The sequence below is a fragment of the Cryptomeria japonica genome, chromosome 11, assembly GCF_030272615.1.
Source record: "Cryptomeria japonica chromosome 11, Sugi_1.0, whole genome shotgun sequence".
Classification (NCBI taxonomy): domain Eukaryota; kingdom Viridiplantae; phylum Streptophyta; class Pinopsida; order Cupressales; family Cupressaceae; genus Cryptomeria; species Cryptomeria japonica.
The window spans coordinates 72,167,259-72,181,836 of record NC_081415.1 but is presented as its reverse complement, the minus strand read 5'-3'; the positions used below and the strand labels follow the sequence as shown (position 1 = coordinate 72,181,836).

Sequence of the window (14,578 nt, the reverse complement as noted above, 5' to 3'; positions counted from 1 at the left end):
CCAACGAATTGATCTACTTGGGATAATAAGGCTGCCATTGAAATGATTTCCTGAAATGTTGAACAGATACAACTGAGGATTGTTCTCAAATAACCATTGGGGAATTTCTCCAACAATATTGTTGTCAGCCAATGCCAACCTCTGTAATGAATACTGAGTGAAAAGCCACTCGGGAACTCTACCAACAATACTACATGAGACTAGATCTAAGCTTGCTAACTGGAACTGGGGAAGCCAACTTGTGCTAATATTCAGAGAACAGTACGATACGTGTTGCTCTTTGGTACTTTTGTCCTCGATGACAAGAAAGAAAAAAGATGATGTGTTGGCATACACGGACATACTGACTTGGCTGACGTGTTAAGTGTTTAAAACATGTTCTTTGGAGCCATGTTGGTGACACGATAGCTCTGACTTTGCATTAATGTTAATGACATCTTTGGTTAATATGGCTACGGTTTAAAGGGCATATTCCTCATGATACTTATTGTATCGAACAAGTTAATGTTTTTCTTGGAAGTTGCATTTGGCGTTTCATTTGTTTTGTTTTGGAGTCCGTCAAACCCTAACGCCGTGTGAGTCACAGTGCCGTTGGAGCTACAGAGCTCGAATCAGTTACAGAGAATGGTGCGAACAATGGTTTCATTCAAGAGATTAGCGGTTGACTGGTTAGTTTATTTGTTCAGTTTGCATTTAACAGGTATGGTTCTTGAAACACATGATTTAAGAGATTCTGTTTACCTTGGTTCGAATTTTTCAGTTATGCAAAATAAAAATAAGGAAGTGGTTGTGCTTTATTTTTGTTTTTCATGACTGGGAAATTAAAATGTCTTCCGTTGCACAGTTAGAATCAGTTATTTGTTTTTCAGTTTACAAATCTTGTAAGTTAACGGGTTATTTAAGATGAAAACGGGATTCTTTCTGTGTGTGCATAAAAACAGTTTGACAAATCAGTCTGTGAGAAGAAAAACGGAGAAACACAGTGCCATAGTTTGAGTGTGAACAAAGTTCTAACATTAAAACAGAGAAATACAGTGCCGTGTTTTGAGTGTGAACAAAGTGGAAGCGTTAAACAGTGCCGTAGTTTAACAGAACCAGCCAAGGGTTTCTTGAGAATCAATACTCTGTTTTTGTTACAGAGTATATGAGGCTTCATTGAATTGAAACCATATTATTCAGTGTTTATTGATTTGAAATCATATAGTACAGAGTATTTGAGGTTTTATTTGATTTGAAATCGTATTGTTCAGGGTTTGTTGATTTGAAATCATACTGTTCAGAGTATATGAGATTTTATTGATTTGAAACCATATTTTCAGAGATTGGATAGTGTTGAAGAATATTATTGCAAAATTTTCATATGTACAGACTGATAAAATATTCTCGCTCAAATCCCTGATGGTTTTGTGACTGCAAGAATAAAATGCATGCATAAAATCACCAGTGGTTGTAGCTCGAGTTAAAAGATACATTGATAAGAAGAGGGGTTGGTGCTCCTTGAGGCCTTGTGGTTTCTAAAACATGTGAACTGAGTTGGTGCTCTTGTTGAATTAATAAAAGGGATCTTCCGAGTGGTTTTTCTACCCCAAGAGGGTTTTCCACTCATGCAAAATATTGTGTTATGTTGCATTGTCGTGTTTCATTCTGTTTACTAGTGTATGCTCTGATACATCATATTTTAGTCCTCTTTATCTCATACTCTGTTTAGTTGAATGTATGTAATGCAATATTGAAAGTATTTTAATGTTTCAAGTTTGTGTAATATCTTAATACCATTTTGTTAAACAAGGTCTAAATTAGATGTTTTAGTTGGTTCAATGGTATACTTTAAGCTGCATTAATGTATTCCTTCAAAGTGTTAAGTTTCAGCCATCTGTTCACACTGTGAATTAAAATTGTCAAGGTCCATAAAGTTTAACTTGTAAAAATTTTGTAACACTCTGATTCACCCCCCCCTCTCAGAGTGTTTTCCACTTCCAACAAGTGGTATCAGAGCATAGGGTCCCTCATATAGGTCTGTCCTAGGGATTGTTCCTGGTCACTTGGAAGTTTGTTTTATGGCTCAAACTCAGGAAGGTGCTTCACTTTCAAGAGCTCCTCTTTTTGATGGAACTGATTATGTGTTCTGGAAAATTAGGATGGAAACTTATCTCATTTCAGTTGATCTTAATGTGTGGAATATTGTGATCACAAAATATACAGTTCCTTCTATTATTCCTACTGATCCTGATGATAAAACTAAGTATGAGTTAAATGCCAGAGCTAAGCATGCTCTCTTATGTGGTCTCACTAAAGATGTTTTTGTTAAAGTCATGCATTGTTCTTCTGCTTATGATATTTGGAAAAAACTTGAAACCATTTATCAAGGGGATGCTAAGGTTAAGGAGTCTAAAATCCTTACACTCAAAAATCAGTTTGAATCCTTAAGAATGAAAGAAGATGAAACAGTAGCAAGTTATTTTCTTAGAGTTGATGAAATAGTTAATTCCAGAAAGGGTCTTGGTGAAGATGTTGAAGAAAAGGAGGTTGTCAATAAAGTGATTAGAACCTTGTTACCCAAGTTTGAAACTAAGGTTTCAACCTTAGAAGAAAAGAAAAGTTTTTCTACCATGACACTTGATAATCTTCAAAGCATTCTTACTGCCTATGAGATGAGGATAGGTAATAATCCTTCTTCTTCAAAAGAAACAGCTTTTAAAGTAGAAAAGAAAGAAGAACCTGATAGTGACTCTGAACTTTCAGATGCTATAGAAGCCCTTTTTGTTAGAAAACTAAAAAAGAAATATAAGGGCAAATTACCTTTTAAGTGCTTTAATTGTGGCAAAGCTGGACACTTTGCTGCTCAATGTCCTCTAAGTGATCAAAACAGCGAAGAGGAAAAACCAGAAAAATTCTACAAAAAGAAAATGTGGAATCCTAAAAGGAGATTTAATACCTTCAAGAAAAAGAAGAGTCTTTTTACTAAAGAAGACTCTGGAAATGAATCAGATGATTCACCTTGTGAAGGTGATGAAACTCTATTTATGGCAGAATTAGAAGATGTAACTAGCAAAACAGAAAATGAATTTGAAGATCTAGATCAAGGAGAAATAGATCTTGAAGGAGAATTGTTGTGTGCCTTAAAAGAAATAAAGAGGTTAAAGAAACTTGCAGCCTCACATGAAAATTCAAATCAGATTTTACAAGTTGAGTTAAATGATGCAAATTTAGTGACTTCAAACTTGAAGTCCCTTCTTGAAGAAAGAGAAAAGAAAATTGAAACATTAGAACAACAGTCCACAAAACTTCAAAAACAAATTGAACAGTATGAAAGTACAATACATCTAAATGATATCTTGAGCAAGCAAAAATTGCATAAAGATTTGGCTGGTTTAGGGTTTGATAAAGCTGAATCATCAAGACAGAACACTAAGCCTACAACTAGAAAATCATTTCAGTCTTATAACAGAACAAAACCTTTTAGGTTTGGCTTCTTTTATGGATATTGTTTCTATTGCAATAGGTTTGGTCATAAGGTTAATACTTGCAGATTTCTGCAGCAAAGATCTCCTATGGTTGGGTACAATCAAGGATATGACTTTCCAAAAACAGTAAAGTGTAATAAGTGTAACACTTTTGGGCATACTACTATACAGTGCAAAACAAAGGCAAGTCCTAATAAAATATGGAAACCTAAGTTTGTAACTGGTATTGAGCAATCAATGATAGTGCAAACTGCATTTTTCTCAAATAAGAAATCTTTATGGGTGTTGGACAGTGGCTGTTCACACCATATGACAGGAGATAGAAATAAATTTCTGCATCTTGAAGACTTTAATGGTGGCTTTGTACGCTTTGGGGATAATTCAGGAGCTTATGTTCGAGGTAAAGGTACATTATTGCTAAATGATGATACTCCTATTCATGATGTGTACTTTGTTGAAGGGTTAAAGCACAATTTATTGAGTGTCAGTCAAATTTGTGATAGTGGTTACAGTGTATCTTTTAGCTCTCAAGACTGTACTATCAAAAATAAATCTGGTAAAACTGTTGCTGCTGGTTTGAGAACAATTGGCAATGTCTATAGTCTTCTTGATTCCACTGACTATGAGAACAATGAAGGCATTTGTCTTATGGGTCAAATAGAAGAAAATTGGTTATGGCATAAACGCCTAGGACATATAAATTTTGACAATCTGGTTAGAATCAGTAAAAATCAGAATGTTAGAGGTTTGCCTATTTTGAATAAACCATTCAATTCAGTTTGTAAAGCATGTTTGAAAGGAAAGCAAACAAAAGTGTCTTTCAAACCTAAAGAACATTCTTCTACTAGACCATTACAGCTTGTTCACACAGACTTATGTGGTCCTACAAGGACACAGTCTATAAATGGTGAAAAATATTTTATGCTTTTTGTTGATGACTATACCAGAATGGTATGGGTCACTTTCCTTAAACACAAATCTGAAGCATTTGATAGGTTTAAGATTTTCAGAAAAATGGTTGAACGAGAATCTAATCTAAAGTTGAAATGCTTGAGATCAGACAAGGGTGGTGAATTCACTTCACAAGAATTCATTGATTACTGTGAAAGACATGGTATTAAGAGACAATATGCTGCTACTCGTACACCTCAACAGAATGGAGTAGTTGAGAGAAAAAAAATAGAACAGTCAAAGAAATGGCTCGCACAATGCTTAATGAGGCAAATCTACCAGACAGATATTGGAAAGAAGCTGTACACACAGCTGTTTACATTTTGAATCGTGTTCAAATCAGGGTAAAATCTACCTTTACTCCTTATGAACTTTGGTATGGAAAAGCTGCTTCTATCAAATATTTCAAGATTTTTGGTGCCAAATGTTATCTAAAAAGAGATGAAGAAAATCTAGGAAATTTTGAGGCTAAAACTGATGAGGGTATCTTTCTTGGATACTCTACTCACAGCAAAGCCTATAGATGTTTCAATAATAGACTGAATAAAATTGTTGAAACAATAAATGTAAGGTTTGATGAACAATTTTTGTTAAGTAATGATTTGCAGGATATTGAGGAAGAGGAAATTACTTTAACAAAGGTTGATCAAGTTCCTAAACCTGCAGAAACAGAAAAGAAAAATGATTCATCAAGTTCTGATGAAGAAAATACAGAGAATTCAAATGCAGAGACAGGTACTCTTCATTATACACCCTCAAAAATTATAACAAAGAGACATCCTCAAAGTCAAGTTATTGGTAATATAGATGCAGGTATTTTGACTAGGAGAAGGGCAAAAACAACTGAACAAGCTCAATTGGCTGAACATTTTTGTTTGATAACTGATTTTGAACCCAAAAATGTTTCTGATGCTTTATCTGATGAATGTTGGTTAAATGCAATGAAAGATGAAATCAGTCAAATAGAGAAAAACCAAACTTGGGAATTAGTACCTAGGCCAGATGACAAGAATGTGATAGGAGGCAAATGGATTTTTAGAAATAAGCTTGATGAATCTGGGAAGGTTGTTAGAAATAAAGCTCGTTTTGTGTGTAAAGGTTATGCTCAGCAGGAAGGAATAGATTTTGGAGAAACATTCGCACCAGTAACTAGATTAGAATCAATCAGAATTTTTCTTGCATACTCTTGCTATAAAAAATTTAAAGTTTATCAGATGGATGTCAAAACTGTCTTTCTGAATGGTTATCTTGATGAAGAAGTGTATATGGAACAGCCGGAAGGTTTTGAAATTGCAGACAAATCTGATTGTGTATACAGATTAAAGAAAGCACTCTATGGTCTTAAACAGGCTCCAAGAGCTTGGTACTCTAGACTGGATAATCATCTTAAAGCAAATGGTTTCACTAGAGGTGCTGTAGATAGCAACTTATATGTTAAACTTGAAGGTAATGATGTCCTAGTGGTTGTAATATATGTAGATGATATCATTTTTGGCTGTAATAATGACTCTTTATCCAAAAAGTTCTCTAAAATCATGGAATCTGAGTTTGAAATGTCTATGTTTGGGGAACTGAATTTCTTTCTTGGTCTTCAAGTGTTACAACTTTAGCAAGGTATCTTCTTGTCACAAACTACATATGCCAAAGAGATGATTAGAAAATTTAATATGACAGATTGTAAACCAGTCAGCACTCCAATGGAAACAGGCTGTAAATTGATCAAATCAGATGACTCACCTGTAGTAAATCAATCTGAGTACAGGTCAATGATAGGAAGTCTATTATATTTAACTGCATCTCGACCAGATTTAATGTTTGCAGTATGTCTAGTCTCTCGCTTTCAATCTGCACCTAAACAATCTCATTTGAATGCTGTAAAACGAATCTTTAGATATGTTCAAGGCACACTAGATTATGGTCTTTGGTATCCTCGCAATAATGACTTCACTCTTGTGGGTTTCACTGATTCTGATTGGGCTGGTTGTCTAGATGATCGTAAAAGCACCAGTGGAGCTGCCTTCTTTCTTGGTGATTGTCTTGTTGCTTGGCACAGTAAAAAACAAGATTGTGTCACTCTATCCACCGCAGAGTCAGAATACATAGCAGCCACTGCATGTTGCACACAACTGATATGGATGTCTCATCAAATTACTGATATGGGTATTTCTACTATTAAGCCCATTTCAATCTATTGTGACAATACTAGTGCAATTGATCTTTCAAAAAATCCTATTATGCACTCTCGTACTAAACATGTTGCCATTAAACTTCATTTTTTACGAGATCAGGTGTTGGCTAATGAGTTTCAATTGTTGTTTGTTCCTTCACAAGCCCAAGTTGCTGACATTTTTACAAAAGCCTTATCTAAAGAAGTTTTTGAACGGTTAAGGGATAGATTGGGAGTATTTTCTCAATCTGCTCTTGTCTTCACCTAAAGCATACTTTGAGGGGGAGTGTTGCTCTGTTGCTCTCTTCTTTCTTTTTGTCCTTGTATTGAAAAAAAAAGAAAAAAAGGGGGAGAATTTGGTATTTGTTTTTACAGTGACAGATTGTACAGATTGGTATTAATTCATTTCTTTTGCAACAGTGAGTAACATCAGTATACAGTGACAGTATTTCATGTTTGACAGTATACAGTGATAAATTTTTCATTTTTGACAGTATACAGTGATAGATTGGATATTGTGACATTGGATATTGGCATTTCACAGATATTGGCATATTGGTATTCACTCTAGTATTTCATTTCTGACAGTGACATTGGATATTGGCATTTCACAGATATTGGCATTTCACATATTGGTATTCTTTTTGATTGACATTACAGACTTGGCATGTTATTGGCATTTCATTGGCATTACAGTGATATTACAGTGACAATTGACTTTTCAGGCATTGGAATTTCATTACTGTGGCACAAGCATTTTGGGTATTTCAGTTCAGTATTCTTGTTTGATTCAGATTGGGAGTTCATTATTTACAGAATTGCAAGTTCAGAGAATGTTTTTTTTATACGACAAAGTTCAGTGGTGATGTATATTGCATTTGTTGACAGTGGAATTTCTTGCATTGTTTTTGATCCTTTCAGATGATGGCATTTTTCGTGGCAATAATTGTTTAAGTTTTTTCCTTTTTTTTTTTTGCCATCAAGGACAAAGGGGGAGTTTGTTGCTCTTTGGTACTTTTGTCCTCGATGACAAGAAAGAAAAAAGATGATGTGTTGGCATACACGGACATACTGACTTGGCTGACGTGTTAAGTGTTTAAAACATGTTCTTTGGAGCCATGTTGGTGACACGATAGCTCTGACTTTGCATTAATGTTAATGACATCTTTGGTTAATATGGCTACGGTTTAAAGGGCATATTCCTCATGATACTTATTGTATCGAACAAGTTAATGTTTTTCTTGGAAGTTGCATTTGGCGTTTCATTTGTTTTGTTTTGGAGTCCGTCAAACCCTAACGCCGTGTGAGTCACAGTGCCGTTGGAGCTACAGAGCTCGAATCAGTTACAGAGAATGGTGCGAACAATGGTTTCATTCAAGAGATTAGCGGTTGACTGGTTAGTTTATTTGTTCAGTTTGCATTTAACAGGTATGGTTCTTGAAACACATGATTTAAGAGATTCTGTTTACCTTGGTTCGAATTTTTCAGTTATGCAAAATAAAAATAAGGAAGTGGTTGTGCTTTATTTTTGTTTTTCATGACTGGGAAATTAAAATGTCTTCCGTTGCACAGTTAGAATCAGTTATTTGTTTTTCAGTTTACAAATCTTGTAAGTTAACGGGTTATTTAAGATGAAAACGGGATTCTTTCTGTGTGTGCATAAAAACAGTTTGACAAATCAGTCTGTGAGAAGAAAAACGGAGAAACACAGTGCCATAGTTTGAGTGTGAACAAAGTTCTAACATTAAAACAGAGAAATACAGTGCCGTGTTTTGAGTGTGAACAAAGTGGAAGCGTTAAACAGTGCCGTAGTTTAACAGAACCAGCCAAGGGTTTCTTGAGAATCAATACTCTGTTTTTGTTACAGAGTATATGAGGCTTCATTGAATTGAAACCATATTATTCAGTGTTTATTGATTTGAAATCATATAGTACAGAGTATTTGAGGTTTTATTTGATTTGAAATCGTATTGTTCAGGGTTTGTTGATTTGAAATCATACTGTTCAGAGTATATGAGATTTTATTGATTTGAAACCATATTTTCAGAGATTGGATAGTGTTGAAGAATATTATTGCAAAATTTTCATATGTACAGACTGATAAAATATTCTCGCTCAAATCCCTGATGGTTTTGTGACTGCAAGAATAAAATGCATGCATAAAATCACCAGTGGTTGTAGCTCGAGTTAAAAGATACATTGATAAGAAGAGGGGTTGGTGCTCCTTGAGGCCTTGTGGTTTCTAAAACATGTGAACTGAGTTGGTGCTCTTGTTGAATTAATAAAAGGGATCTTCCGAGTGGTTTTTCTACCCCAAGAGGGTTTTCCACTCATGCAAAATATTGTGTTATGTTGCATTGTCGTGTTTCATTCTGTTTACTAGTGTATGCTCTGATACATCATATTTTAGTCCTCTTTATCTCATACTCTGTTTAGTTGAATGTATGTAATGCAATATTGAAAGTATTTTAATGTTTCAAGTTTGTGTAATATCTTAATACCATTTTGTTAAACAAGGTCTAAATTAGATGTTTTAGTTGGTTCAATGGTATACTTTAAGCTGCATTAATGTATTCCTTCAAAGTGTTAAGTTTCAGCCATCTGTTCACACTGTGAATTAAAATTGTCAAGGTCCATAAAGTTTAACTTGTAAAAATTTTGTAACACTCTGATTCACCCCCCCTCTCAGAGTGTTTTCCACTTCCAACAATACGTACAAAAATTTTAACTCTGCAAGGTTTTGAAATAGAGTATCTGAAATGATAATGTGGGAAAGCCACAGAACCTTTATAGAGGATGGCAATGCTAACTGCGAAGAAGAAATGTTCTCAGCTAATGAAAAATCACGAGCAAAGAGTAAATTGAGGGAGGAAAGCCCAGTGAGTTGAAGGCTGTCATTGAACTTGTTACCGGAAATACTCAAGAACTTGAGCAAGGAAAGTTTGTTCAAGGAAATTGGGATTTGCCCAGTCAATTTGTTGTAATGGACACTGAGTCTACGCAGAAAGGTAAGATTTCCTAGACATGGTGGCAGGATTCCTCCGAGTTGATTAATGCTTACATCTAGATAGCTAAGATTTGTGAGCAAGCAAATTGCAGGGGGAAATATCCCAGTCAAACTATTGTTTTTTAACACCAAAAGCTGAAGATAAGACAGATTTCCCAAACAGGAAGGGATATTACCTGTTAATCCGATGCTTTTCAAGATGAGTAATTTGACAAAAGGAAGGTTGCACAAACTACTCGATATGACTCCTTTCTGCAAACCCTGTTCTGTGTGGTTGGTGTAATCAGTCAAATTAACCAGCTCTACATGGCGGGTGAAATAATTGCAGGATATACCTTCCCATCTGAAGCAACAGTCGCTTCCATTAACCCATGAACTGAGAGTACCATCAGAAACATTCAAGGCTTCCTTGAAGGAAAGGAGAGCCTGGGATTCCTGGTAAGGACAAATGAATGGACCAATACATGGCTTTGTAAACAGGATAATGAAAAATGCACTGATAAAGGCATAGTGAATTGGAGAAATAGCCATTACTTGAATGAGAATGCAGAGAACAAAGAATCTGACTTAGAGAGGCAAATTTATAGGAAAACTTGCCCAGCAGTTTACTGGAACATTGGCATCATCAACTAACAATGAAAAAGATTTCACGTAGGTAGATTTACATCGCTAGAATTTTATTGTATTACTCTACTGTAAACCGTTGACTACAGAAAAGGGAAAAGCACCAGTACACTGTAAGCGAAATGAATTGTATAAATGTGATTTGATTATAATGTACTGGTTGCAGGTTGTTTATTGACAGTATGATGAAAATCAATTAATAATAAATTACAAAAAAATGTAATATATAATAAAATAGCTGTCACCGTTTATAGACAGTAACAGGAAACAATATCTATAAATATGAATAATTAATATATTAATGATAATATATTTTAGTAGGTTTGCATTTTCTATAATTTGTAAATTTGATTATATAATTTTTTTTTAATTTAACTATTCATTATTGAAAGGAAAATTGGCAAGTTGCAGCATCAATTAATAGAAAAAGCTTAAATTATATACAACATATCAATTGATAAATATTTAATTAAGATAACTATGAAATCTATTAACCACAAGAAAAAGGCTTATAAATTGATAAAAATGACATTGAATTTTTTTTAGATTTAATTCACTAGAATTTAATAAAAATATTTATTAGTCTACTATAAACCATAGGCATAGATTTGACTGTGAAAATTATTCTCAGTGAATCACAATTCTATTCAATATTTTTTTTTAAGTTAAAAAGAATAGCTAAATAATAAGAAATGGTAATGTGGGAGAGCTAGAGAACTCTTATTAGCACTAACCATGAAAAAGATTTCACATATATGGATTTATGGGTAGAAATTTATTCTATCACTCTACTGTAAGCCGTTGAGTATGGAAAAGGGAAGAGCAACCAAACCCTCAGGTACATAGAAAATGAATGCCATAGTACACCGTATATGGGCTGTGAGCTGTATATGAACAGTGAGAAATAAATGAATATAAACGTACTGGTTAGTTGTTTATTCATAGTGATAGAAATTGACTAGAAATATTAATAATAAATCAAAAATATTATACAAATTATTATTTTTATTATAGATATTGACAGGAAATTATCTTTATAAATATGAATAATGAATGTAATAATGATAATATTTATAGTGGGTATGAGTTTTTAACAATTTATAAATTTATTTATACAAAACCATTTTCAAGTTAGTTATTTATTGCTGAAAAGAAAATTGGTAGGTTGGAATATGAATTAATAGGAAATTATAAATTATATAAAAAAAATCAATTGATAAATATTTAAGTGAGATAATTATCAAAGTCGAAAATTAGAAGAAAAGGCTTATAAAGTGTTAACAAACCATGATTTTCCTAATCCCTTTCCTTCATATCCTATTTTCTTCATGATTTTTAAACCAACATTATTTTCAAACCATCATTTGTTATCAATATCACAATCTGTAAAATTTGCAAACACATTATCATCTTCTTTCTTACATTCTTTATCACAAATAGTTTCAGTTAAATCACTTTCACCAAATGATGAACACAAATCTTCCATGTCACATGAAGTATCCCTAACTAGTGGTTTTAACTTCAAACATTCATTCTCTTGTTTCAGATTTAAAATTTCCTTTTTCTGTAAACTATTTTCTTGTTCTAACGTTTTTAACGCTTCTTCCAAATCACCAAACTTCCTTTTGACATCATCAAATAACTTCAATTTCTCTTCTAATTCCTCATTTTTATTCTAGCTTCATTAAGTTCTTTTTCAAGATTATAAATTTCATCTAACAAATTACATTTTTTCATTTGTTTCTCTTTTAAAAGAAATATCATTTCTGAAATTTTCTTCTTACATTCCGTCAATTCTTCTTCTGAATCATTTGTTTTCTCTTTCTTTACTCTACCTGCTTTTCCCATAGAGGCAAATTTTTAATTTACCCTGCTTATACACTTTATTTATTTGTTTCTAGAAAACTGCCACACTTTTAATCTCATAAACCAACTTCAAAAAATCAACACACAACATAAACATAAGTGTGCTATGACACCTCCTTAATACTGCAGACAAGACTTCTTCTTTATCAAAACAACTTTTAGACTTGTATCTTGCACCCAATAAATAAACTTCATTATCGAACAACCAAGAACAATTTTGTACCAATTTGTATCTTATTTCACTTAGCTTGCTAACTAGATATCTTTCTTTACTTCAACTATGGCTAGAACAGCTTGAACAACTTCATCTTTTCTTTAACTGCCTCTTTTTGCAAGTGCTCTGCCTGCACTTTCTTTTACTTTGCAAATTTTGTCTTTAGAATCATCGATCTTCAACTGCTTGGGCTCTTCTACCAAGTAACTTAAAAAAAACTTTGATTATCATTCAAATTATCATCCTTGCCAAACTAGTCTTCCAACCGATGTGCAATATCCACATGCTTAGCCTACTACTCTGCTTCCTTACCGACCTCCTTTAATGGCAACAAGAGACATTGCAATATTTTATATGCCATATATAGGCCTTTTCAAAATGATTTAACAATCTCTCCCCAAACACAATCTTCCTGCTAGCTCATAACTTGCAGCTTCATTTACCCAGATTTCAAACTACCTCTCCAAAATCACTTCACATAGGCTGTAATATCACATGTAGGAAACAGGGAACAAAAAAATAGACGGCCAAATTTATATCAAAACGAAATGGAAAACTACATAGATTGACTGAGTTGTAGCTCATACACAAAATACTGTTACATTTAGATCATTTACACTGGTATCTTTTAACAGCTCTATGGAGTTGGACCCTACTCAGAGAGTGAATAAAAGTAACTGGCCCATACAATATATAGAAGACTGGGCATTTACGAAAGCCAAAGAACAACTATAAAATATCATATTTTGGACAACACACAATCGATGAGGGTACTAGAAAGACTGTGCCAGGCTAGAGTAATCAATATGAAATCTAATCGAATCCATGGAAGATATATTCATATTGTATGTCTTTTATACTTAGATTGACTGCTAATGAAGAGGACGCAGAGGATATGGAGTGGATATTAATGAAACAGTGACAAATATTAATGTTCATTCAGATGTATGCAGCTGCGTAATTGAGATAATATCTCACCTACCCTAACTCATATCATCTGTATGTACAAAGATTTCTACAGACATGACACAAATATATTTACTTGGATTCAGCTGAATTTGCATTTACTCCTCCTGACTATTCATCGTACAATATGCTGACTTGTTATTTAAAATTTAAGGTTTCCCCTCTTACTAGAAAATGATAGAAGAGACTAGATGTTTGCCTTTGACTGTAGAAGACAATAATGTAGTGTGGTGGGCAAATGAAAAGAGATCGTGAGGAGTCATTCATAGATAGTTGAAGACCTCCATAAACAAAGGCAATTGTAATCAATCGATGAAGAATAGAAGGAAAATATTGTTTGATGAATGAATACAAATTGTCTTTTTTTTACCTTGTTTTGTTTTGCTCTGTTTTATTTCTGCTCCCCTGTTTCTAACATTTCTTTCTGACCATTTGTGGCAACGATCTTGTAACAAACCCTTGATTTTTCTTTACTCGATATATATGGTTCTTGGCAATCTTCTTTTCTTTTAACAATGGCAATCTTTAGCAAATATTGAAGTTTACTTATCTTCAAATTACACACGCATGATTTATTTGATTTTTTCTTCAAATTCTTTACTCTTCCCTAGATCCTTCCTACTCTGCTCTGACCCCAATTGTAAATTTGAAAACTCAAATAATATAATCACAAGATTCTTCAGAAGAAAAAAACTCAATATGAATTCTGAAAACAAGGCAATAGACAGAAAATACAGTTTGATTGCAAACAAGAATATTTCTATTCAATAACTTTTCTAATGGATTACATTTTAAAGATCATATATCAAACATCATAATTAAATCTTTCTATTCAATCAACTTCTCTGACGGATTATATTTTGCAGATCATATATCAAACATCATAATTAAGCAGTATGTATTTAGTTTGTTCAAACTATAAACAACACTGATCGTCTGAATATGTAATTTATGCATGGCAGTGAACAAAATGATGCATGGTGGTGAGGCTCATGCATCAATTAAAAAAAATGTTCAATCTCATGCCATCGCAACCTGGTCTACATAGTACTTCTGGTTTAAACTACAGAGACATTCATCCAAAGCCTGAAAATGGATTTTTAAGCCTCTATACCAAATCTTCCAAGGCTGATGATAATGATAATACAAATACAAGTAAAATAGCTAGTAGCGCATCTGAGTAGGTTATGAAAGACGTTCAAAGAGTTCTGGAATTATACAAGAGTGAGAAATAGAGTATTACTATTACAGGCCACAGCCTAAGTGCCTCCTCCTGACTCTTGACTGCTTACCAAATTGGAGAAACGTTATTAGCCTCC

General features: G+C 33.5%; 1 protein-coding gene across 1 annotated transcript; it reads right to left on the bottom strand.

Moving 5' to 3' along the window:
- Nucleotides 1-9,137: 9,137 nt before the first annotated feature.
- On the bottom strand, nt 9,138-10,120 carry LOC131860033 (receptor-like protein 53). The gene is made up of 2 exons (XM_059214384.1): nt 9,300-10,120; nt 9,138-9,192 (listed from the first exon to the last, which is right to left on the bottom strand). Exons 1-2 carry the CDS (start codon nt 10,118-10,120, stop codon nt 9,138-9,140), a joined length of 876 nt encoding a protein of 291 aa, XP_059070367.1.
- Nucleotides 10,121-14,578: the final 4,458 nt, after the last annotated feature.